Source organism: Colias eurytheme, chromosome 18, assembly GCF_061535395.1.
Source record: "Colias eurytheme isolate Ceu_HAF_F1 chromosome 18, ilColEury1 Martin Lab GWU primary, whole genome shotgun sequence".
NCBI lineage: Eukaryota > Metazoa > Arthropoda > Insecta > Lepidoptera > Pieridae > Colias > Colias eurytheme.
Window position 1 is genome coordinate 10126258 of NC_142997.1, and position 26770 is coordinate 10153027.

General features: G+C 33.4%; 4 protein-coding genes across 6 annotated transcripts in view; 3 read left to right on the forward strand and 1 right to left on the reverse strand.

The window, feature by feature from the left end:
- LOC149900903 (atlastin-like) overlaps positions 1–3048 on the forward strand; it is a 28365-nt gene extending 25317 nt beyond the window's left edge. For all 3 annotated transcript variants that reach the window (XM_090112603.1, XM_090112605.1, XM_090112604.1), the window contains 3 exons: positions 1990–2204; positions 2540–2606; positions 2845–3048. In XM_090112603.1, the coding sequence (XP_089968729.1) occupies positions 1990–2204; positions 2540–2606; positions 2845–2964 (402 nt within the window). In that variant the 3' untranslated portion in view covers positions 2965–3048. The remainder of the gene's footprint in view (positions 1–1989; positions 2205–2539; positions 2607–2844) is intronic.
- A 4880-nt stretch (positions 3049–7928) lies between these two features.
- On the forward strand, positions 7929–18075 carry LOC149900904 (atlastin-like). The gene is made up of 11 exons (XM_090112585.1): positions 7929–8026; positions 11839–12047; positions 12643–12789; positions 13067–13222; positions 13794–13943; positions 14280–14418; positions 14713–14897; positions 15786–16007; positions 16834–17048; positions 17380–17446; positions 17672–18075. Exons 2-11 carry the CDS (start codon positions 11841–11843, stop codon positions 17747–17749), a joined length of 1566 nt encoding a protein of 521 aa, XP_089968711.1. The 5' UTR covers positions 7929–8026; positions 11839–11840; the 3' UTR covers positions 17750–18075.
- Positions 18076–18589: 514 nt separating this feature from the next.
- Positions 18590–20728, reverse strand: LOC149900905 (tetratricopeptide repeat protein 9C-like). The gene is made up of 2 exons (XM_090112442.1): positions 20048–20728; positions 18590–19468 (listed from the first exon to the last, which is right to left on the reverse strand). Exons 1-2 carry the CDS (start codon positions 20618–20620, stop codon positions 19169–19171), a joined length of 873 nt encoding a protein of 290 aa, XP_089968568.1. The 5' UTR covers positions 20621–20728; the 3' UTR covers positions 18590–19168.
- Positions 20729–21026: 298 nt separating this feature from the next.
- Positions 21027–25951, forward strand: LOC149900906 (uncharacterized). The gene is made up of 7 exons (XM_090112659.1): positions 21027–21217; positions 21694–21789; positions 22720–22888; positions 23350–24079; positions 24403–24937; positions 25205–25310; positions 25617–25951. Exons 2-7 carry the CDS (start codon positions 21699–21701, stop codon positions 25840–25842), a joined length of 1857 nt encoding a protein of 618 aa, XP_089968785.1. The 5' UTR covers positions 21027–21217; positions 21694–21698; the 3' UTR covers positions 25843–25951.
- Positions 25952–26770: the final 819 nt, after the last annotated feature.

A 26770-nucleotide genomic window follows, 5' to 3' on the forward strand; every position in this document is an offset into this window, starting at 1 on the left:
CGGAGAAGAACCGGCAAGAAACTCCATATATATCCATACTCCTCCATATCCATAAATCTGTAATATCTTCGAAAATATTACAGAAAATATTCACTTAAATCATACGGTGTAAAGGGCCATATAGATCTATATTAAATGAACGATGTATTCAAGGTATTTTATTGGTTAAGGATTTATGCTGTATTGGTTAAAATCGCTTCGAAAATTAGCTATTATTTGTCGTAAAAAGTAAATGACAAAAAAAAGTTATTGTGGGTTATCCATAAGAGATAGACATTTTATACCATCACGGACTTTGGATGTGTACAATACTTAGTACATTATTTTGATAAAACTCGTAGGGCCTGCGTTTCAGCCTGCGTTTGCAATGTAAGCGGAAAAAATGTAGTTATTTACGACATCACATTAGAAACCTCAAAAATAACAGTACTTCTCCGCCATTTAATGGATGTTATTATACATATAAACCTTCCTCTTGAATAACTCTATCTGTTAAAAAAAACCGCATCAAAATCTGTTGCGTAGTTTCAAAGATTTAAGCGTACAAAGGGACATAGGGACAGAGAAAGCGACTTTGTTTTATACTATGTGTAGTGATGATGATGATAACAATTATATATAAATCTCGTGTCACAATGTTTGTCCTCAATGGACTCCTAAACCACATAACCGATTATAATAAAATTCGCATACCATGTGCAGTTCGATCCAACTTGAGAGATAGGATAGTTTAAACATATAGGTACCACGGGCGAAATCGGGGCGGACCGCTAGTATACCTATATAAATTCATGCGAACTACTTTAGTTAAATTCAATACAAACTTAAACATGCGAGTGTGTGTGTGTGTCGTGTGTGGTGTGTGTGTGTGTGTGTTTGTGTGTGTATGTGTGTACATCAATATTGAAACTAATTTTTTAGTTGTCTCAAGCTTCCAATTTCAAAAACTCTTCAGTCTGAATGTATACCGTAATTTTAATTTATTTTTCACTTTTATGTCTTTTTTTTTTCATTTTAACTTTTATTTATAAGAACAAGTGTAAATAATATTGTATTCTTGCAATTATTTCCTGTCGCATAATTAAAATACACTAGCTGATGAGCTGCATGCTTCATTACTTTTATTTATTTATACACATTATTTAATACTTAACAATCGAATTAGCGTCTGGCTAATTAATTTTAGATTATATTATGTTTGAAGAACATAATATGAAAATTACAGACATACTAAAATAATTTGAATTTTTTATAAAAGCGAAATAAAAAATTGCGTCTGGCACCTATTTAACAACGAAAAAAACGTCTTGCAATAAAAAAATTATGTCTGATGGATCTATCTAAAGGCAAAAGATTAAAAATTACGCGTTAAAAAATGACTTAAAATTTAGGAAATTATCCTGTGCAGATAAGATGCGCACTACTAAACGCAACCACTGCGACCAGCCAGACAGCCCGGACTCTAACCGAAATAGCAAGAGGAACAGTATATCAAAGAACCAACTATACTAAAATTCTCTCTTGTCAACGTTGGTAGCTCCTATACGATTAAGTAAATGTGATTTAACCATGTTGGTAATTTTTTTTCATGTAAAAATATTTTTATTGTTTGATTTACAATTATTGTACTTAATTTCTATAACTTTTGGTTTAAAGTGACCAAGATATTAAATGGGCAGGCACTGAGGACAATATTTTTTTTGTATAAATATTATAAAATCATCAATGTATGGTTAATAAAGTATGAGGATTCGTAAAACTAAAAATATCTACAGAACGACATATTTTTAATATTGTTATGACACAATGATTAGAACCATTGTCATACGTCTAATGTCATTCCAAATATTATTTTTCTGGTGCATATTTTCTACTTTGCTATTTACTGGCATTTGGTAATATGCGACCTCTCAATCCAACAAAACCCAACGTTTTCACAGCGCATTTTTACTAACCACTACATGTATAATGTGCTTGTCTCGTTTGCAGGACCTGGAGGAGCAGTTCCAGCAGTTCGTGGCGCACAACGAGAGCAAGAACATCTTCAAAGCTGCGCGTACGCCGTCCGTGTACTTTGCACTAGCACTGGCTCTGTACGTGCTGAGCGGAGTGCTGGGCTTATTGGCGCTGTACCCGCTGGCCAACCTGTGCAACCTGGCCATGGGGCTCGCGCTGCTCACGCTCGTGCTCTGGGCGTACATACGGTACGTGCTGTACTTGCTGTACGCGTGCTGAACTTGCTGTACGTGCTGTACGCTTGCTGTACGTGCTGTTCGCGTGGTGACGTGTTGGCGCTGCTGCGCCCGGCAATTATTGGTTCATAGATCGTTCGTCTGTAGTAATAAACACTGCTATTATGCTAGCCGGTTTATAAAACTATGAAAAACTGAAATATATTGACAAATGATACGTGCACTCCTGAATGGATTTATTATGACGTAAAATCCATAATTTCTACTAACATGATAGATATTTAAAAATGCCTGTGAGATAATTTAGAAAAGAATGAAAAGTAATAGAAATTAATTGTTGATTACAGATATAGCGGTGAAATGAGAGAACTGGGAGTGACGATAGACGACAGCGCTAACTGGCTGTGGGATAATGTAAGTATATCAATTTAATAATAACACATTTTAGCTTTTTGGGTCTTCTTTATATCGAATCTATTTAAACATTAAAACTTAAACGTATTTAATACTTTGAGGGTATTTCGTGAATTAAATTTACAATGTAGTAGCATTAATAAATTAAACAAACGCACGAACGTATGTTATTTGAAATAAGTATTGTACCTTTAATATTTTTGTGTGTTATAAAAAAATATATAATCTATTATTCCAGGTAATGAAGCCAGTGTACCAAGCTGGCATAGAGAAAGGCATGGAGCGAGCCGCAGCGGCCGCCGCAGAGCGAGTGGTACCAACCACGCCCACCACCAACGGGAAACACAAGCAGTTGTGATGGCCGCGAGACCCGCCGGCCACCTGGGATCCGGATAACCGGGACCCGGCAACCTGGGATCCGGAAACCTGGGACTTGAAAACCTGGGATCCGGTAACCCAGCACTCGGAAATCAGGGACATGGACACCTGGGATACGGATAACTGGGACCCGGCAACCTGCTATCCGAACGCCAAGGATCCAGAATACTGGTATTTGGCAACGTGGGATCCATTAAAACGGAACCCGGCAACCCAGGACTCGAAAATCTGGGACCCGAAATCCTGGGATCAGGATTCGACAGTCCGGGTTCCACCGAATCGGGTTCTGGAGACCAGGAATCCAGAAAGTGTTTCGCCGGCACGCGCTCCGCACGGGACACACAGTGATCACACATACGAAAAAACAAGATTAAAACATTGGGACGAAGACAGTTGCAAGGGATGTGATGTGCTTCAAGTGATAGTTTATAGTGGGGGAAATAGTGATTTGGGCATATCAGCTGTATGTAGTGTTGTGAATGCTTTAAAACTGCTAAAAACAGAATGGAATCCTTATTTTGACACCATGTTACAAAATGAAGATGCTTTGAATAACATACTGCAAAGAATTACGTCTAAAGATGTTTGTTTTTCAAAATACTATGGAAGCAAAGTTTCAAATAGAAGATGTCAAAAATACTTGGAATGGAACAAGCTCATTTATTTCGTAAATTTCATGAGTCATATTCTTTTACAGTGGATATATGATATAGTTGAGTTGTTTAATTGTGTGAAAAATAGAAAATTAAGAGAATACAAGCAGAAAGATACAGTGAACTGTGCTCACGAAAAACAAGGATATCAAAATACAGGGAATTACAATCATTTGTTTAGTGCTGTGTGTAGAAATTGTGATGTTGGTAGGAATAGTGAAAATCCAAAAGTGCAGCTTAGTTCACATATTGTAAGAAGCACAATTAAGCCATCGCAAATGAAACTCAAAATGTCTGAAGAATATATGCGGATTTATGAAATAACCCAAGTATATACTAAAATTGAATATATATACAAACAGTCAAAACTAAAGAACATACTGGATCAAGTTCTCTCAATTCCTCATTAGTTTGTAGAAAAAATACGAAAATTGCATAAAATTTAGAGAATAAAGCAATACAGTAGAGCAATAATTTTAAAACATGTATAAATATATAAATGTTGTGGAGAAAATTAATTTATTAATAAAACAAGCTATCATGCACCGCAGATAATAAAGGACAAATCCAAGGTCACAAAGGTTTGTGCGAGTCACAAAAATATAACAGGTTGTGATTGTGCAATATATGAATATGTTGCTTATAAATAATCGTAATACTTATGCAATGGGCATATCAAACTGTAGAGGAATTGTTAGAACTAGAAAATACAGATATATTAGGGTTTTATTAAAATAACAAGGAAAAGATTGACTGACCTGAAGCCATCTCTACTCAGTCTGCGAAAACAATGTGAAAATCTTGTTGTGGTGTGGAATAGACAATAGAAAGGACTAAGTGTGTCGCGTGTGATGAACATTATCGATTCTCTATGGTTTTATCTAGTTTAACAGGAGGTTTGTGGTGAGGTTAGGTTGGTGGCGGAATGTTTTTGGGTTCTGTACAGTGGAATAGACAAATTATAGATTTTAGGTATAGATAACGCTTGGTTAATCTAATTTGAGACGTCTAATTAGAATTAATTACCGCTTCGATTTCAATAATTCGCAAAATACGATTTTTGCTTACTATTGCAATAACGGCTGGTCATGATAATTGATTTGTGTCTTTAACTTGATATTGTTAAATAGACATTTACTAATCATTACAGTTACGTGAAGGACATCTGATCTTTAAAATTTCTGATAAATGATTTACGCAAAATTTTTATTTAAAAAATAATTTATTAAGAACAAATTAATTATCATATAACAGTCACTACTTATCCTGATTTTAATCCTTTTTCGGATTGACGAAGCAACTTGTTTAGAATAAAATGTAAAATCGTGAATAATATAATGAATAGATTTATAAATTTTAACGTAAGTAAGCACAAATTTTAACGAATAATGAAAACGGATAAAAAATTACACTTGTTGCGTTGCACACTATTGAATGTACTTAATTCTAAATTTAATTGTAACATTATTTTCGTCATTTTAAGCTATATTTTCAGATTTAAACATTTTGGTGTAGAGTACAAAATCTCATTATTTATTAGTGTAAAAAACATTGTTCAAAATTTTCCGTATTACTTTGCGAAATATCGCTTGATGGTTTTAAGAGGAATGTTTAAATCTGACGAATAGTCTAAATGTAAATACTTCACTTTCGTTTTATTTTCATAAATTAAAATTTTCCAAATGTGCCAACTTGTATGACGAAAGTTTTGGAATGTTTAGAATCGGGAACATTGTTTTATTGTATTTGTTGTCCTGTTTAGAGTTTATTTCTTTGTTTGTCCCCTTTATCCCTGTTTCACTTTTTAATAATTTTACGATTTTAAATACTGTTTAAATGATGCATTGTTAGTTTTATTAATGTGGGTTTTAATATTTTTAAATACTTGGTTGTGTTCTTTTCGTAATTCACAGTTTAATCGTTTAATTATACTCTGTGCACTTTTTTTTCTTTTCGCGCCTTTTCTACACATTCGTTCTGAAATATTTTCTTTTAACCTAAATTCGATCATAAATTATTATTAACATATCAATCGTTACAATACAAAAGTTTATTTCCATTATTTATTAATTTAAAAATTAAGCGATTATAAAAAGTCTACTTTATTTTTCAAATCTTTAATTAAGTATATGACTACTACAAAATTCAACCGAACACGTTATTTTACAGTTATTAAACATATGTTATTTGAATTATATCTAAATATAAAACAACCAGTAATGTATATAATACCATAAGTGCCTATAATTTTTGGGGGTTCAAAATTTTGTGCAAAGCACGTTGAAGGCGTTATGTTTATTATTATTGTTTTTACGAGTGAATATAATGCCTTTTAGCATTCAAAAAATCATTGCGTTTATCGGTTATATCTTTTAATTATGAACATTGTAATTAATATTAAAATTTAACGCGTTGTAATTTTATTCTAAAGTAGGCCACGGGCTTTTGCAGGCAAGGGCATTAAAATTATTAAGATATTTTTCACGATATGGCAACATAATATGTATGCTATCTCTTGAAGGCTTCGACTCGCAAATTATTAAAAAAAAATTGGTCGTAAAGAATACCTTCTAGTATATAATTTAGCCTTCAATAAACGTATGTGCCAAAAAAAGCTTTTTTTCTTGTTTAACTCAGTTGGGAATGATAGCAGTTTTAGTCGCTTCGCCTTTGGCTACTGCATAAGATTTGTTGAGATACTATATTGTCACATGATTTGTTTTTTTATGGACGATTGATATTTGCCATATCTTCGTTGAAATTCGACCATTTAGATACGAATCGTGTCAGGTTATAGAAATTACAAATAAATTATAGCATTTTTTCATAGTCAACTTTTTCTTATTATTTCTTTATCTTGGACACTTCGATGTAAATAATAATTAATATATTATTTCTGCGGGGTTGATTGTCTCATTCTTATGATGTAAAACAATTTAATATGTTAAAACGTAAATGCACGTAAAAGCGAAACGTTTTACAACATAGGAAAGGGAACATACAGGAACATTTTGTAAGACGTCAATTTCAGTAACATAGTATAGTTTTAAATTTTAATGTTAGACTAAATTTTTGTTAAAATCGTGGTCCGTGTGTAAATATTAGATCGACAATATACTCTACTTCCGTTAAATGCATTGTTTTATTTATTTACCCTACATATTCCTTTTTTAGTATGAAATATATTGTGTGTAGTGTAAGCCACAGCAAAAATAAGCAAAGGTATCAAATTTAATAAAAATTGGTATAACATTGTGATACGAGGATATAATGTCCCCGGGATTCTAGTGACTCTCTCGCCGCTCTTCTCGGCCGAGCACTCGTTAAAGTGTTTATACCAACCGAGCACTCGGCCGAGGACACTGACTCGCCACTGTACTCGTTAGGTGTAATCGCCCCTTAAGATTATAGAGACCGTACGGATATTAAGCTCCCTGTCCTGTAAGATATATTAGAACACGAATTTCAGAATAAATGAATAGAAAATACAGGAACCTATGACATAACACAAACACTTCTACATAACACATCACAGAAACATATTTTTGCTTGATTAAGTTAAAAAGAGCAGGCAAATTTTTAGATTGTAGAGACACCATTTCATAAGGCCAAGGTAGAGATAAATTATTCTCTTGATAATTGAATATAAAAGTTCAATCAACAGCTAAGGGGCATCTGCTAATATATGCATCGAAGATAAAAGCATGATACATACATACCTACAGACTTTACTACTAGGTACATAAGTAGGTACACTATGAATGAAAACATAAGCTTCTAAGCGAATGAATGGACCACCCTAGTAAAGTAGCTCATACCACTTCATTCAAATTCACGCTTCAACAGTCATGCAAGTAGTAGGGTGCCTATAACTCAGTAGATTTTGTAAAAAAATAAAATTGCAAGTAACTAATATTTATTAGTTACTAGATAGAGCATGATCAGTAAATTCGTAGCCCTGATTCAACGACAGAAACCGTGAGACACAGCTAGTGAGCGTTCTACATACATAGTAAGTTATAAGTACATGCTATGACCGTGGAACTTGACTTTGATAGTAAACGAGTAGCGCGAACACCTGCGAACCAGTTTTCTATAGACGACCTAATTTTATCCATATACTATTTATACTGTACCAGGAAATTAATCCAAAATGTAACAAACTAACGTAATGCTCTATTATTACTATCAAATTGACCTTACTGTAGTAAACTTCGGTAAGAAAAAAATAAAATCAAATATTCACACGAAACTATGATATCATCGCCTTATGACATCACCCGGCCTCGCTTAGTTGACCAATACAGCTAGAAAACAGCTGACGCGTTTGCACAAAAACATTACGAATTTTGCTCAATTGTTTTTATCATACATGTTTATATGACAACAGTAAGTGGAGTGTCTTTAATTAATTAAAATGCTATGTGTATATAGGTATATCTTTACAATATATAGGTAATTGTTAAAACTCTACATAGGAACCTTTTTAATCATGATTTGTGTACTTAATTAAATGAGTTTTTTTAGCAATTGTGAATTGCTACGCATTGTGAACGTAAAACTACGTTTTGTAAACGACCTACAACAAATAACAATGCAGAATTTGAATCGTTTACTTTATTTATTTATTCATATTATTATCAAATTATATTTACATTACTCTCTGCTCTTGAATCAATAAAATATGCACATAATATAAATAGAACAGTGTTTCATAAACGACAATGTTTTTAAACTATTTAAGAATACCAAAAAATATGTCCTCGTCTCACTTAACAGAGTATCAATATACTTACGTCAATCTTTAATTAATCCCCGCTACGCAGTTTGTTAGCATTAGGTAGGTATGTTGTTGTTTTCTCTGTGACTAAGAATTTTATTATAAGATATAAAGATAGGCAGATGTGCCGCGCGGTTTTACCTGCAGGGCTGCAGCTGCAGACGAAGCCGCAGGCAAAATCAAGTATTTCTCTATCTTAGGAACTTAATGTTTTATCACAGATAGAATGTGTTATTCTGGTACATAAAATACACGACCAAATTCCATCAAAATCTGTTGGTGGCAATTGTTTTGGCGTGAAAGAGTAACAAACAAACATTTAAATATCGCACTGCACACTAACATTACGGTTTACCAGCACTGTTCCACTCCTATTGGTATAATCATGATTGATGGTGAATGTTGATATTATATTATAACTAGCGACCCGCCCCGGCTTCGCACGGGTGCAATGCTGATACTAAATACACTACAGAAAAATTGTGAACGTTGTATAGGTATAAAAATATAGCGGCCCGCTCCGGCCTCCGGCATCGCACGGGTATAAAATACATAGCCGGGCGGCCGCAAACGCTACGTCCTGCAATTTTTAAAACTGTAATATCTTCGAAAATATTCACTTAAATCATACGGTGTAAAGGGCCATATAGATCTATATTAAATGAACAATGTATCCATGGTATTTAATTGGTTAAGGATTAATGCTGTATTGGTTAAAATCGCTTCGAAAATTAGCCATTATTTGTCGTAAAAAGTAAATGACAAAAAAAAGTTATTGTGGGTTATCCATAAGAGATAGACATATACCATCGCGGACTTTTCTGTAGACCTTTTCAATGTGTATAATACTTAGTACATTATTTTGATAAAACTCGTAGGGTTCAGCCTGCGTTTGTAATGTAAGCGGAATAAATGTAATTTTTTACGACATCACATTAGAAACCTCAAAAATAACAGTACTTCTCCACTACTTAATGGATCTTATTATACATATAAACCTTCCTCTTGAATCACTCTATCTATTAAAAAAAACCGCATCAAAATCCGTTGCGTAGTTTCAAAGATTTAAGCGTACAAAGGGACATAGGGACATAGGGACAGGGAAAGCGACTTTGTTTTATACTATGTAGTGATAGTGATATCTATAGCAATCTTCGATAGATGGGCAATTTAGACAGGGTCCTAGGGATAATATAACTACTAGATTGGGATAACTGAAATCCTGATTTGAAAAGAAACAATTTGAAATCCGACTAGCGCGAACTCGCTAATCTTGGAACTATGTATTTCTAGAGATAATCGCGCTCAGTATGTAATTAATATCTTGATGAGTAGGATGAATAGAATAAGTACCTACCTACTGTATTTTTACTTTTACTTTCGAACATTGGATAGGTTTTTGAATAGGTAAGGTTCGATACACAATTTTTAATTTAATGCTTATACTTACACTAGCTTTCCGCCCGCGGCTTCGCCCGCTCAGTCAAAGAAAAACCCGCATAGTTCCCATTCCCGTGGGATTTCCGGGATTTCGTCATTTTCCCGGGATAAGAAGTAGCCTATGTCCTTTCTCGGGTATCAAAATATCTCCATACCAAGTTTCATGAAAATTGGTTCAGTAGTTTAGGCGTGATTGAGTAACAGACAGACAGACAGACAGAGTTACTTTCGCATTTATAATATTAGTATGGATTAAATTACGAAGCAACGCTTTGTGGAAAATTACGTAGTTATTGTGAAAATTTTTCGGTTAGAATGGCATACATTTTATTCTTTTCATGAAGTTATAATAAATCGGGAACTATATTTTCTATCACCAAAATTTATATTTGTCATCAAGTTGTATCACCTAATAAATAGATCTATCACCACGGAATATTTTCAGATAAACAAAAATTGTTCCCAGGTATGAATTATCAAATTGATGTTAATATATGTGTAAAATAAGAGATCGATAACCAATAAAATTATATTGCATTACATGAATATAAACTTCGTTCTTATAATAACAGTTTTGTTACTTAAATAATAGCTCTGTGCTCAGAATGGTAGATCTGTCACCAAATAAATCGATTATCGATCCCTGACTGCGACTCCTTTTTATTTGATATTTTGTTACCAATACAGTAGTAACATTTTATTTCGTTCAGATATTAAATTAATAGTATTCGTTACCAATTTAATACATCAATTTATAATTTTAATGAAAAAATGATCAAAGGGACGGAGACAAATTGGCGCGACAAGCTGATTATTCAGTGGTTATTATTTTTAAGAATAAATATTGATTATTTTAACTTTAATTAAGTGTTTTATCTACTATTCTGCTAGCCATAAGCCAGCTATTTTAAACCAGCGCTGATTGTTCAGTGGTAATTATTTTAAACAATAAATATTGATTATTTTGACTTTAAGTAATTGTTTTATTTACTACTCTGCTAAAAAATTTATTTAAATATAATTTATACTACCAGTGGAAATTTAGAACCTTGGGAGTCTAGTTAAGTAACAGAATCTTTTGGTTGAAACGATGATGACAACCCTAATTTTTTATTTGAACTTAATGCAATTTTCTAGTAACTCTAATTGGTGATCTCTTTAAATTAGTTTACTTAAATACTTATTAGGACACACCTATTATAATACATACAAAAACATTTATTTGGTACTAGACCTTATATCTCAGGATTTTAGGTGATTTATTGTGGAACTGATTTTGCATTGTTTGGTGACTACATTTTGGTGACAGATCTACTATTTTGAGGACAAACCCTATTATTTAAGAAACACAAAACTAATTAAATTGGTGATAGCTTAAAATATGATACCCTAATAAATCGCAGAAGATAGAGACCACCTGCCGATTAAACGTACCTACTTTATAAAAATATGTTTTTTGATATTTTAAATTTTTCTACAGAAATTACACAAAATTTATAAATAAACAAAATCCAGTGCAAAAGCTAGTTTAGCAATATCTAACCAAACCTTCACCACAAAATTCTTTTAAATTTATCCATATCATTGCAGCCTATTTACTTAAATAATTATTAATTATTATTAATTAGGAATTATCGTCTTAGTTGGACGTGGTCCGCATGCACGGTCGCTAATTGCAATTCCTACATTACTATTTGAATTTTTAAGTAAGTACGTAGTTAGTTGAAAATTAAAAAAAATAGAATAAAATAGTGATAAGAATATTTAAAAGATTGATTGGAAAATTACTGAGAGTACGCTTTGTGCCATAATTGTTAGACAAGTTCATTAATTTTAATATAGTTTAATATCTTTCAATTTTAATTTTACATTATTTAATCGTTATTTTTGTTGCTCTATGTATTCTCCTGCTGCTACGGTCAATTAATTGAATAAAACAACAATTAATCAATTAAAAATATCTATTTATTCTCTCTTTCAGAAATGGAAGGTCTAAAATCCGGGTATGGTATACGCGTGGTGACGCCGTCACCTGACCACACCTTCGAGCTTGACGAGAAGATGCTGTCGGAACTGCTATTACGAGATGATGTCAAGGACCGCGCGGTCGTGGTCCTGTCCGTGGCCGGTCCTTTTAGGAAGGGCAAATCCTTTTTATTGGACTTCTTCCTTCGATACCTTCAGCAAACGGTAATTTATGGATCAATTAATTACGTTATTTATATAATTATACTAGCGGTCCGCCCCGGCTTCGCCCGTGGTACATATGAAAAATAGATGTTGGCCGATTCTCAGACTTACCCGATATGCACAGAAAATTTCATGAGAATCGGTCCACCCGTTTCGGAGGAGTATGCAGACTAACATTGTGACACGAGAATTTTATATATAAGATAAGTATATATTAATGTATAATAAGTAACTACATATTTACAAATAAAAATAAAGTTTTAAAAAATTTGATAGATAACTATCTCCTACCTCTTAAATAAAATAAAGAATAGAGAAAATACAATCACGAGGCGGGATTCGAACCCGCGTCCTTCACAGTTCACGCCAATCCGGGGCGGACGCTCGATGACGATGTGATATCAGATATGAGATATCTCTTGTGCAGATTCTATTTAAGCTATATATTAAATATATACGTTAAAATCAATTTATTAAAGTAAGTTGGGTGCCTACCGATCAAAATCAGTAAATTAAGTATCATGTGTCTCAACAGAAACTAAATTGTCCAAAAATTTTCGAAATTTATAAAAAGATGATTTTTTTTATTTTTTAGTACAATATAAAAGATGGCAGCGACTGGTTAGGCGCGGAGGATGTTCCCCTCAGCGGCTTCTCCTGGCGAGGAGGCTCAGACAGAGACACAACAGGCTTGCTGCTCTGGTCACAACCATTTTTTGCCACCCTAGCCAATGGTCAAAAGGTAACTTTAGTGAAAAAGTCGAATGAGACGCGGTTTTGTCACGTAATTTGCAATGTTTTTTTTGTAATAGCCTTCCCTAAATTCAATAATATCCTAGATATCCTTTTTCAACATCGATCAAGTAGTTTTTGAGACAAATCGAAACAAAAAAAATCCGCTTTAAAATATTAAACGGCGTATTGATTTTTATCCAAACACAATAGTCTATTCACATGCCTAGAAATAAGTAGCATAGCATGCATAGAAGTATAATATTAAAAAATCTCTTCTGCTCCAGGTGGTGATATTTCTAATGGATACTCAAGGCACATTCGACAGCGAGTCAACAGTTAAAGACAATGCCACAGTCTTCGCACTGTCCACCATGCTGTCTTCTGTACAGATATATAACTTATCGCAGAATATCGAAGAAGATGACTTGCAGCATTTACAGGTAGCTGGTAGTTGCAAGGCAATGTACATCCTTTTTTACCTTCTAGAATATAGACATCTTGTAAATCGATTGTACGATAGCCAAATAAAATAGTTTTCTCAATAGAAATTATACACATAAGTTTGTAACTTTTGTTTACATAACAGGAAAATTGAACCTCTATTTCTGTTACGAAAAACCGAGGTAGGAGGAAATTTATAAATAACTGGACGGTTATCTGCGGTCATCATTATTTTAATAATAATTATATGCATTTGATTTTTTATACAAGTTAATTGAAATGAAAATTAAAATAACCGGAGACGGGATTCGAACCCACCCACCCATAGTGATAAAGCTTTCTCTACAGATCAACTGATGAAACGTTACTCAAAAATGCTATTACAGTATCGTCCATTTCTTAAATCTCAGCTTACTTTACAAATTTATAAGAACATCTAGTTCTTCGCCTTATAATTGGCCACTCTGACCAAGTGATGATCTTCTAGATTATTGGCCATGAAAATTTACTGACCATCCTCTCCTTTACCAATTATTGATGATTTGAGATGCTTATTTTTTATAATTTCAGCTGTTCACAGACTACGGACGTCTAGCCCAGCAGAACATTACTGGCAAGCCATTTCAGCAGTTGCAGTTGTTGGTCAGGGACTGGAGCTTTCCCTACGAGTACGCTTATGGTGCGAAAGGTGGTTCTGAACTGCTTGAAAAGAGGCTAGAGGTAAGAAATACCTGAAAACATGTGGCAAAGGACATGTTTTTAAATACGAAGTGCTTGTTGTAGTAAAAACAGTGCTGGAGACCATTAAAAAAATACTAGGTACTAAGTTCTTGTCCGTTCTGATACTTTTATTTCGTAAAAATACGATTAAAATGCATAAAATAAAGAAGGCCCTAGAAATCTTTCTACCCCACAATTTTTCTCTTCGAAAAACAAGGACTCAATTAGATAGGTACATACTCTTCTTTATTTTTCCTAAAAAACAACGCAAAATGACAGTTTTAGTAGTTTTATTCACATTAAATAGGGTATTTAAAGAGTTTTTATCGTTATTAGGTTCACGAAGACCAGCACGAAGAATTGAAATCCATCAGACGGCACATCGCGGCGTGCTTCGAGAAGCTGACCTGTTTCCTGATGCCACACCCTGGCCTGAACGTGGCCACCAACCCCAAATTTGATGGAAAACTTGCGGGTAGTTATGAATATTGTTTATAATTTACTGTGTCCTTTATCCCTATAAAATTATACCTGGATCGAATGATGCACGATCGATATTTACAAGAATTTTGGATTTTTTATATGAAAGCTAAACCTAAATTGAAAATACCTGTCTGTCTATCTTTTATGCTCAATCGTACACAAAGAAATAAAAACGAAATCATTATTCTACATTGTAGAGACAATGGTCAGTATTGATTATACCTACACAAATTGTCTCTACATTTTAATCATATTTATTTTAATTGCAAAATTCTTAAATTATCAGATATTAGCCCCGATTTCAAAACATCACTTCGTGAGCTGGTACCATTGATGTTAGCTCCAGAAAACCTCCTGTTGAAGAAGATTGCTGGCCAAGAGTTAAAGGCGAAAGACTTGTTGTTTTATTTCAAGGCGTATATGAATATTTTCAACGGGGACGATTTGCCGCAACCGAAAAGTATATTAGCGGTAAGATAAAAACTGAAAATTTAGTGTTGCTAGATCAAAATTTTAAAATTTTTTCATCTACAGATTCAGATCGTGAATTTTTTTTCCGGGAACCTATGTTATTATAATATGTATTACATAATATAAATTATAATTATTAATATCAAATAATATTAATTATTTATAATATTTAATTATATTTATAATAGGGAAAAGATAACCAAAATTAATTAGCAATGGTAGTTATTAGAAAATTACATTGTAAAATACTGCACTATTACAATTTTATATTGGGTTTTCACTCTTCCGTAATCTTATATTTCCATTGTTATATCGAATGTATAAGTTATTTGCACCAATTAATACAAACGATGAAGCATTTCCTTATGTTAAACATTAAATTAAATTATGTTTTTATAGTCGATGTTTTGCTTAAATATTTCAATAGGCATAAGAGACCTTTTCCTATTACCTATGTATATTTTTTTTGTTATTTTTGGAAATTACATGTACATACGATAAAAGTATCTTCATAACTCAATTCTTCATTTTATTATCACGTTCCTATTATTTTTTTTAATACATACTATATATTCCTGTGCAATATAACTATTTAACTGTGTTTCTTATTAAATAAATAAATATTTCGGGACATTTTTCGTTCCGTTACACGTCACGATCTGATCCCATACTAAGCTTTTCGCTTGTGCTGTAGAAATCAAATTGCTGATAAACATAGGTACTTACTTACATATATAATTTTAAATATATATACGTATATGTATAAGTAGATATTAAATATGGTAAATTTAAAAATGTAATGACGATTCAAAAGTGCTTCTGGAAGAAGTCTCATTGAATAAATAAATGTTTGAGTTTGAGTTTTGAGTTTAAATAAAAAATACACAGGCAACAGCAGAAGCGAACAACCTATCCGCTGTATCTGACGCTCGTGACGTTTACGAAACGTTAATGGAAGAAGTGGTTGGTGGGAACCAGCCCTACATGGATCCCACCAGGCTGGAGGAACAGCACCAGCGAGCAAAGAACAAGGCTCTACATGCCTTCCATAGTAAGAGGAAAATGGGCGGAGATGACCTTGAAGCTACGTATATGGAGAAGTTGACTAAGGTAATCTTTATAAGCAACTAGCAAACCGGGCGAACCCCATTTCGCCACCAGAGACACCTTTTCTTTGCTATAAACCTCGCGGAGCCCGAGACCTTTCGTTTCGTTTGAGAAAACCGTGGAAATCGGTTCGTGCATTCTGGAGTTATAGCGTCAGGAAGGAAAACCCGACTTATTTTTATATAGTAGATTTTCATTCATTTTTTGTACAAAAAATCCAATATTTAGAATATTTTATGTGACAAAACCTTTGACCACATAACACAGCATGTATTCTTATATCTCTTCACTAAACACACATCCGCTAGGAGTAGGTATGTGTTTTATGAATTCACGTATCGATAGGTACTTAATTTAATAATTAGATTAGATGGCTAATTAAGTTAGCTTAACAAACAATGTAGGTACATATAGACTGTAATATGAAGTATGGAAAAATCTGAAATTAAAGCTCGATATCAAAAATAGTGCATTAAATTTATTTTAGACATCAAAGTAACATGCACTGTTTAGATGCACCATAATACGGTATTATTAATACCTTGGCCAAAATAGTACTATTTTTATTTTTCAAAACGTCCAGATTCAATTCCCGTACTACAAACAATAAAAAGTTTTTCATAATCATCGTTATATAAAAGTCACGTAAAATAAAATCATCATCTGTGTTTCGTGTATTTTTTTTTTCAATTGTTCTGTGTTATGTTGTTATGATTGTCAGTTGTAATCTTGTTGTAATATGTGTTATTATTGTGAATAAATGTTTTTCTATGTCTATGTCTAATTAAAAACAAAACATAATTTTTTAATCCCTCTACACACAATCCAGGAGCTAGAAGAGAACTACGAGCAATACCGCGCGCACAACGAAGGCAAGAACCTGTTCCGCATGGTCGGCACGCCCACGCTGCTCGCCGCGCTGGCGCTGCTCGGCTTCCTGCTCAGCTTCGTGGGCTCCACGCTGGGGGTGCAGACTGTGGTCGCGCTGGGACAGATTATTGCTGTGGGAGCGCTCGTGCTGCTCGGTTTTTGGACTTATACAAGGTAAGTTTATTTATTGTATGACGGAACACACTGGGGTGTCGGGAAAAATCATGTATTTCTATACCTCATGTACTACATATTATGTATAATGTGTATTACATTAAAATTTCATCCAAACTAGATTAGTAGCATTTTCGTGAAAAATTAACAAAATCCGTAGCAAGTAACAAAACCGCATCAAAATTCAAAATCTCTTGCGTATTTAAAATTTTATTAAAATTATACAAACCTTAGTCTCTTTATAGTACATCAATAAAAGCAGATCTTAATTATCTTAATTATGTTTAAATGTATTTTAATTACTTCTTTTTTATATTGTTTTCATTTTCAGAGCCAGCGGCAACATGCGCGATGTTGGTCAACAAATCGATCGAGTAGCAGACGTTATCCGAACTCATGTAAGTGTAAAACTCATCATAAATCTTTCATCTTATTAACTCTTCACTTAATTTTGAATTATTTTTTGTGTTAAAAGCAAAACGTCATCTACCCTCATTCAGTTTAAATTCATCTTTTTCTTTTATGTTCGTAGACGAAACCGATTCTTTTTAACTTTTACGAGTTAAAAAAAAATACAAAATCAACATTTATTCAGCCTTTAGAATTAATTTTGTTTGTTACAGCTAACGCGGCAACTCGTTGGCGCTGCTACGAATCAACTGGCGCCATCTTTGGGATTTTCTAGAGATAAACAAGCGTAGAAATATTATTTATGGAACATTCTAGTCTCGTTGATCGCCATTTTGTTAATACCTTCCTAAATTTGAATCTCTTTTGAGCTAGAATAGCAATTTATCGAAACACGTCTTTTGAAGGTGTTGTTTCAAAAAACCACAAAGTGGAATTTATGTATTTTGTATGATGACAATAATTTTGTTAAAATAATTGTGAGATTTATTAATGTTGTATAACTACCTACATATTATTATACTGTCACAAATTTTTAACTTTAAAATAAAATGCCACCGCATATATTTTTATAAAACCGTAAATACTATTAGAATTCTACCTACCTGTAATTTTACTCCATAAGTAAAAATTGTAATAATTTACATTGATGGAATACAATGTAAATTATTACAATTTTCCCTTTTATAGTTATAAGCCGATGTTGTTATTATTTTTTATACTTCAATTTTTATAAAAAAAAATATAAAAAGTACTTACATATATATATTTTATCATACTGTGGGAATTGAATAAAATGTTATTTTAATTGAACGACTTTTATTTCGTACATTTTCATCCACACTTATTTTATACACAGTTTTAACGACATAAAGAGTGTCAAAAAGTTCAGACTTATTTTACTTATATTAGTAATATGATATGCTAAGAAAATAAAGAACATTAATTCATTTCCAGATTGTTTTTGAAGACATTAATTATGTAAAGTGTAAACTGTGGTGTCAAGGAGTAATTAATTCTACATTTGTCTTTCGTTCTTCCTCCATAATAACATAAGATACTTATAAACACATAATGTGTATAAATAATACAGTTAAAATATAAAGTATCAATAAAATATTATAAATTATAATGTATCAAGATTCTATCTTGTGAAAACTCATTTGGCAATTAGTAAAGTATGATATTTTATCATTAACTTTATGTAAAAAAATGCATTCAGGATTTATAGATATGAATATATTATGGCCATATGAGATTATTTCATAAATTTTCATAAAATAATTTTATATTCTCAGAAATTTTGCAAACAATCATCTTTTATGAAACTTAAAAACTAGACAACAGATAAAACAATATACTGTCTTTTCTACCTAAATATAAACAATATTTATTTTATATAACATAAATGAATTGCACACAAAAATGCATCGGTCTTACAATACCTATTTCAAAAATCTTACTCACAGACAGGATTCCACATTGTTTGTACAAACATTATAATCACTTAAAATGGCTTATACACAAAATTATTTACAAAATACCCTCACTAATGTACAAAACATAAAGAACTCAATCTCTCTAAATCTAATCAAATCAATCCTGTGTTAGATTTTTTCTTCTTAAAAAATTTCTCATTAAAAGAATTTGAATGCTATAAAACTTTTAAAACTTTTAAAATAATACAAAACATAAACTTTAGGCGCAATACATTACAAATTAAACATTCTCCTTACCATTCTATTATAGTCTGCTTTAATTCCGTTAATTATCGGATTGAGGAGTTCCGCTCTTGCTTGAGCATCTCTATCATCAGGATTCACAGACAATACAAACTGTATGTCTGCCCAAGCATCCTCATACAACTTAAGACCTGTGTTAGCCACACATCGCCTGTATCTTGACTTTAAGTTCTGTGGATCATGGTCTAGAGCTTTATCACATAATTCTTTGGCTGCTTCAAACTCCTCGAATTGTAATTGGCAGTGCGCTAAATTGTTGTAGAGCTTTACCTGAAAATTAATATAAGTGTCTATTAAAAATCATCTTTTTATAAATATTAAGTTAATTACAGTTTTCAAATGAAACATGCATTGTATTTTATGCATTACTAAGCTCTGCATCTTGCAGTTTCATCCGCGTGGCTCCACTCCTGTCCACAAATATAACACTGGACTACAAGGGTGGAATCGTTGGACGAGCCCCTTGAAACAATATCATGTTCCCGGACGGAGTTCCAAACAATATAAAGGCCAATTGTTACCAAACAGATTGCCTGGTCGCAGTTATATCCAAAAAAAAAAAAAAAAAAAAAAAAATTAAGTTAATTACAGTTTTCAAATGAAACATGCATTGTATTTTATGCATTACTAAGCTCTGCATCTTGCAGTTTCATCCGCGTGGCTCCACTCCTGTTGGTCTTAGTGTGATGATAAGACAAGGCCTATAGCCTTCTTAGATGAGCTATCCAACACCAAAAGAATTTTTGCAAATCAGACCAGTAGTTCCTGTGATTAGCGTGTTCAAACAAAAATACTCTTCAGCTTTGTAATATAAGAGTAGATTTATAAATTTGAAAGGTAATATGGTACCTTAACATCAATCAGTTCTTTTACTTGGTCCTCCTCAATATCCTTTTCACCAATAGGTTCTATAGCAACAATCATCTTCAACCCTTTGCTAAACCTGCGGAACGCATCTGCAATCCTTCCTGCCCGCACTAACGACACTCCTTTATCCTTGTGATGTAAAGCTGACTCGTAAAGCCGATTCCAACTCCAATCACTGATTAACTGCTCTTCTGTGACCTCTGATAAATGTATCTGGCAAGTTATATCTTTAACAAGTTTGCCGTTTTTATCTTTATACATCATATTGGCGGTACAAGTCTCGCCGCAGCACATCTGCTGTAAAATCAGTTCAACGTCCTTGTCTAGGAAGAAATCGGTGTCACCGATTATGACGGTCCCATCGAAGTCAGGACCGAATATAACGCTTTCTGGTTCTATTGTGCATGGGCCATCGTCATTTGTACATTTTACATCGCTCACTATAATTTTACATCGAGAATCTTCGTATGGAACGATAGTGTAATCGCCGGGTGTGATGATTGTTTTACAAATTTCTCTGTCCTGCCGCGTACTTACGATCGTTTCTACGTCCATTTTTACGGTGAAGCCTTCAAATACCTTTAATGAATAAATGATCGGTTAGCAGGTAAGATATTTTTAAAAACTTTGTATTGTAATAAACATGAACTGCTTTAATGCGTATTGTTGTGACATCTATGTCAACGTCAAATGTCTTAAGTCAATAGTGAAACAACCTGAAAGAACTGCTTATTGATTTTCGGCGTTTTCAAAATACGCAAAGAATTCGAAAATAAAAGTTATGGGGAATGAATCATTATTCGTTTAGAATATGAATTATTTATTATTTTATGCGTGAAATAAGCTCAGTTACAAAGCAGATCTATAAATTTTAGCTAGTATCAATTTATTCACAAAATTGACTATTGAACGCTCAATTGAACGCAGCCATAAACAGAATATTAAAAAAAAAGGAGAACATCAGCTGTTTTGTTTTGTAAAATGACAGTAATAATTTTTGAGTCTCGATTCAAATTTTATTTTTCTTTTAAATATTTTAGCTAGTTATAAATAAAATTAATATGTTGAATTACTATGCACACTAAGTTGGTGTTATAACAGCCTTTGTTTATTGTAAAGAGTATTATATAAAACTACTGTTATCTCTGCCAGGTAAAAAATTGGAACATAATTATTAATATAAAATACTTGTGCAAAGGGAATAATTGCAATATCTTCTGTTGCTAAATATAATAAGAAATTTTACGTTAATTGCTATTTGCTTGCTATGACGCAATATTGTCTGGCATATATTTTATTAGATATTATTATTAACTATAACCTAGAAAAAAATATTATTTTAATGACTAAAATTGATACATTAAAGACTTTGTACATACTTCTAAGCAGTATTTGATTTAGTTTTATAATAAAATGTAATCTCAAGAAAATGTTACTCAAAGGACTAGAAAATAATTTGTTATATCTTCTTACAAAAAGACATCTAAACATATGTATTTGTTTTATTTCTGTCTTCACTCTTGATACACCCATTCAATGGTTCGGAAGTAGTTTCTACAGTGAGCAATAAATAATTTATTTTGTATAAAATTTCGAAAATACTTTTTAATAATTATAAATTATTTTAGTTAAGATGACATTACTATTGAAAAGCGTGTGGAGGAATGTCCTCAGGAACCGACCTCTCAGCAATTCTACAATACGATCAAGTCTCTCCTCCAGCAGTTAGTATAGATTATTTTACTTTGTCTGTAAATAAACATGCATTTTGTCACATCATTTCCAAATTAGAGTTCAATTGCACGCCTCATAAGCGAAGCGTTGAGGTGGGTACTACTGTCACTTCGCGCAAAACATCTGATTTTTCAAACTTAAAATGTCTTTATGTATCATACATTGCACTTGTAAGATAATACATACACACACATATTAAGAAAAAACACTATTTTTAACGTTCATGATATTTTTGATGTAATTTTTGTTATTTAAACTAGTTAAAAAACAGTTTAAAAAAGTTCTGTCTTGGACGTCCGTGTGTCTGTATGTGCGGATCCTTTTTCTTGTTAACACGATAGCGACCGAAATACTTTACTAATCGAGTCTTTTTTTTTCTCTTACGCTTGAGTATGCTCAGGAATAGAACCCTTTCATTTTTCAGGGTCTGATTCGATGTGGTTTAATTGTTATTAAATAAACAAAAATAATAATTAATAAATATTTATTAAAAAAAAATTATGAGGCGTGCACTTTTGGATTTTCCAAATTATTTTCACTTTGCATGCATATTCCATTGCTCATTTCCATTCTTCTTTTTCTTTTATTCCCCAATTTAAGTATATTTTTCAAAGTACCTTTATATCTTTTATTCTTTAAAGTTCCTACCATCAATGAAAAATCAATATCTATACTAATATTATAAAGCTGAAGAGTTTGTTTGTTTGTTTGAATGCGCTAATCTCGGGAACTACTGGTCCAATTTGAAAAATTCTTTCAGTGTTAGATAGCTCATTTATCGAGGAAGGCTATAGGCTATATATCATCACGCTACGACCAACAGGAAAGGAGCCACGGGGGTGAAACCGCGCGGAGCAACTAGTTGTAAATAAGAAAAATAAACATCTTAACTTTCTACAAACCTTCAAATATGTTTTCAGTATCAGAGCTAACAATAACCAGACCAACGGATGTTCTGATGAACAGCATCAAGTCGGCGCCCAGCACTGCGGAGGTGTTGGCGGCCGTGCAAAATAACTTGGGCTCCTTGACACACAGGCACATGCTGCAAGCTCTACGCACATTGTTTGAGCTACAGAGGTCTAGCAGGTATATTGAGCTCTTTTTTTTGTAATTTCTCATGTCACTCGTAATGATCATCAGCACTGTGTTGTGCCCACAAAGGTTTCTGAAGTAGTACAACCAATTTTTCACAGGGCAAAGCTCAGGTGCACAGCTGGTCATATATACAGTTGTATTCGCCATTCGCCTCATAACTCGACGAAACATTCTTATACGAGTGTTGTCGCGAACAACTGTTAACAAATTCGTAAGTAGTACGCTAAGGTCTTCGATTACGTCCGAAAAACTGCTCACACAAATCTCAAGACGAATAGGGAATGGACAGATTACATATGCGTCTTCATTATTCGCTTTGTTTTTTCGCTCGCTATAGGCAGGAATGTATAAACTATAAATGCACTATGAGAAATTTATTTAAAAAAGGATTTAAGATAAGTTATCATTTATTGATAAAATGATTTAATATAAGTTTAAATTATTTGTTACAGGAATGATCCAGAAGCGCTCATAAAGGACCCTGGTTTCAGTCTTCTGTGTCAAAACTTCAAAAAACATGTTCGTTCGCTAGAAGTTGGCGAAACGATTGAGGCTTTAAAAGTGCTCTCTTACCTCCGCGTCCCCGTTGACTCACTAATCGTACAAACTCTCTTACAATTAGTTCGGTACAACATCAACATGCTTAACATCCGACAAATTATGTTCCTAGACTTTCTTCTGTCGCGTTTTGACACGAAGAATCATTTAGTTGATGCGCTCAAACTAGCACTACCTCTAGCTTTCCAAATACACCTTCCTTTGGAGCTGGACCACGATGATCTTCCTCTGTTACGAGACATGCTCATGTACGCGTGTTCGCACGACTTACCTGATAGATGCATCAACAATATTGTCACGGGACTGCTTCTGCACGATCAGGCGATCGATGCCCAAATAGCTAGGTCGATCATATGGTCACTTTGTGACGTAAATTGCACGGAAAAAGCCTTCCCGACTAGGGTCCAGCTGCTCCACATTTGCTGTGACATTTTAACGAAGCGGATCAATAATTTATCGTATGAAGACGTTTTGAGGACTGCGGCGAGGTTGAAGGGCAGAATTCTCGAGAAACATCCGGAGTATTATCACCAGGAGCTGATGGATGCGATCGCTGGATATGTGATCAATAATAACGTGCCGTTTGAAAAAGGACTGCTTGTGGCTAGGGTGCTGTCTAGGATCGTAAGTTTGTATTGTATTTTTTTACGATCTGTTTGCAGAGGACATAGCTTATGATAAAATTTCGTTAGGTTAATTATTAAATGTTTCAACTAGCTTATTGGTACTTGGCCTGTTGCTCCGCAATGTTTTCCATTATACATATATAGATAGGTGATATGGTTAATAAAGGGCAAATAAATTGGAAAACCGATTTTCTTTTCACACACCACTTTTGTCGAACTGCTGACATTTAAGAGGTAAACCCTCAACTACACGGAGTTTCGCTTTATAAAAATATATCAACCTTAAATTCTTGACATCAATCCTGAAATTGCAAATTCCAGGCGCACACGCATCTAGGACTTATCCAGTACCTATGCGAGGAAGCTGCGTCCAACCCAGATTCACTATCAAACGCGCGCACAAACATCCTCTTCGGCTTCATAAACTGCCTTTCAAATAACAATTTCACGCCAGAAGGGATTCTATGGGATGAAATTCGCAAACAAATATCCCAGAATCCTATCCTGAATGCGAATACTACAGCATTACCATGGACAAAAGTGTGTCTAGAGCTTGCATCCTTGGGCTATTACGATGACAAATTGCTGAGCAAGGTGTTCTCAGAGGATTTCATTGCGAAGTATTTGTCCAGGGAGAACAATAACTTGGATTACCTGCAGCTGCTGACTCTCCATGAGGCAGTGAGAGCATTCCACAGCAATGAATATAGCTTGCCGAGTGATGTGCTAGAAAAAGCGAAGAATTCTTACCCAGTACATGCGATAAATGAAGAGTTGGAGAAATATCTGGTGAAAGGATTGGGCGGACAGGAGTATGTCGTGAGGAATGTGATGTTACCTAGCGGTATTATTGCTGGTGAGAATGTTGTAATTTTTATTATTCTTAAATAAATTATCAATAGTTATAAATGTAGACAACATTTGAAATGTGTATCCACTTCTCAAGACCAGTATTAAGTTGACTTACATTCCTCTAAATGTTATGTTATCACAATTCATATTTCCAAAGTTTGGTTGATCTTTCTCTAAAATCCGATGCTAAAGCCTTAATATTAATTCAAATAAGTTTCGTCGGTTTTTAAAGGAACAATATTTCCAGAATTTACAAACATATTTCTTTCAGATGTAGTTATATGCTTGAAGAATGGCTGCCCTGTAAAACTACCCGCACTAAGTAGCAATTTAAAAGTACCATTAGAAAACCTCAACATACCACCAGGAGCTATTACGTAAGAGAAATATTATTACGACTTTTTAAACATAAAAACACTGATAACACTTGTCAGAAGTGAAACTTCTTTGCCAAGATTCAAAGATACCAAAATGGTCGCCTTACTTCATGACGTGATAGTATTGCCATGACGCGGCCTTGAGAGTACAATAATTACTCTCAACGCGCTTAATATAGAAGTTAACTAAAATTGACCTGATCAAAAAAAGTTGTAGCTCATTTTTTTTTTGTTTCCTTAAACGTTTACACTATTTTGATTTACAAGAAAATTTCATCTAAATAATAATTAATATTTAAATTTCAGGTTATGCATTATGAACTTCAACTATGGCTGTTTCTCAATGAACAGCAATCGACTGCGCGGCCCGTTCCGTCTCGTAGTTGATATTTTAGAGAAACAAGGCTATATTACAGTTGCGTTCAATGTTAATGAATGGATGAACGCACCAATGCACGAACGCATCCCATACATAATGAGAGAAATAAACTATAGATGCGGGGAAATCGGCATGAAACTGTCAGCCACTTGAAAATGTAATTGACAAACCTTTTTTGGGAAACAATTAAATTTTAGTGAAGAACTGTTGATTGAATTAAGTTTTATAGTTGTTTTTAGATTGAGTAAAATGTTGAAGTGGACAGAGTTTTTTTTTTTTTGCTTTCATCTAGAATTTTACGTGATTACTACGAAATTAAGTCACCTATAACGATTAAATAATTGAAATTGATATTTGGGTTTTATGGCATTCAAATGCTTTATAAATTTATATGTATAAAGGTTGTTCCATCGTCACAATATTGCGGATTCGAGAGATGCGGGTTCGAGTCCTGCCTCGTGATCGATTAAATAATTACCGATGGATTAGATTTAATGGATACGAGATTTAATACTGGCTTTAACATATGGATTTATGTGCGGATTACCATGGGCAACATGGCAAAAAATTTCTACTGTCAAGGCACCCTAATCAGTAATCACCTGGCAGTATGAAATATTCTTTATTCTTTACAACCTATTAGTCTAGCATACCGAAAATATTACAAACATGAAATAATAATAAGATTCCAAGATCTTTCTATATAATTCGCGCGTTTGCATCGATACCTACAAACGCGTTCATACTCACAATGCGTATCTGCACTTTGTAGCTTTACAAGCGCTGCGCTGCATCAAATGCAGAGGTTTAGCGTTCGCTAGGCTTCCTTATTGCACTAAATGTATCTAAATCTCTTTATAGTGCACATAAAAATAATATTTTGTCAATTTTGATTCCCACTAGCTTCTCATTATCACCACCAATAACTTTCCTCTATATTCGTAATTCGAATTTCGAGCCACAAGCGTTAAGATGCGTTCAAAATCTTGTAACTTCATTATATCGTATGTCAAAGTCAAACACATGCTTGTCATGTTGACACAAGAGCGGTGTTTGAATGTCAATACCTGTGGTCAAAACA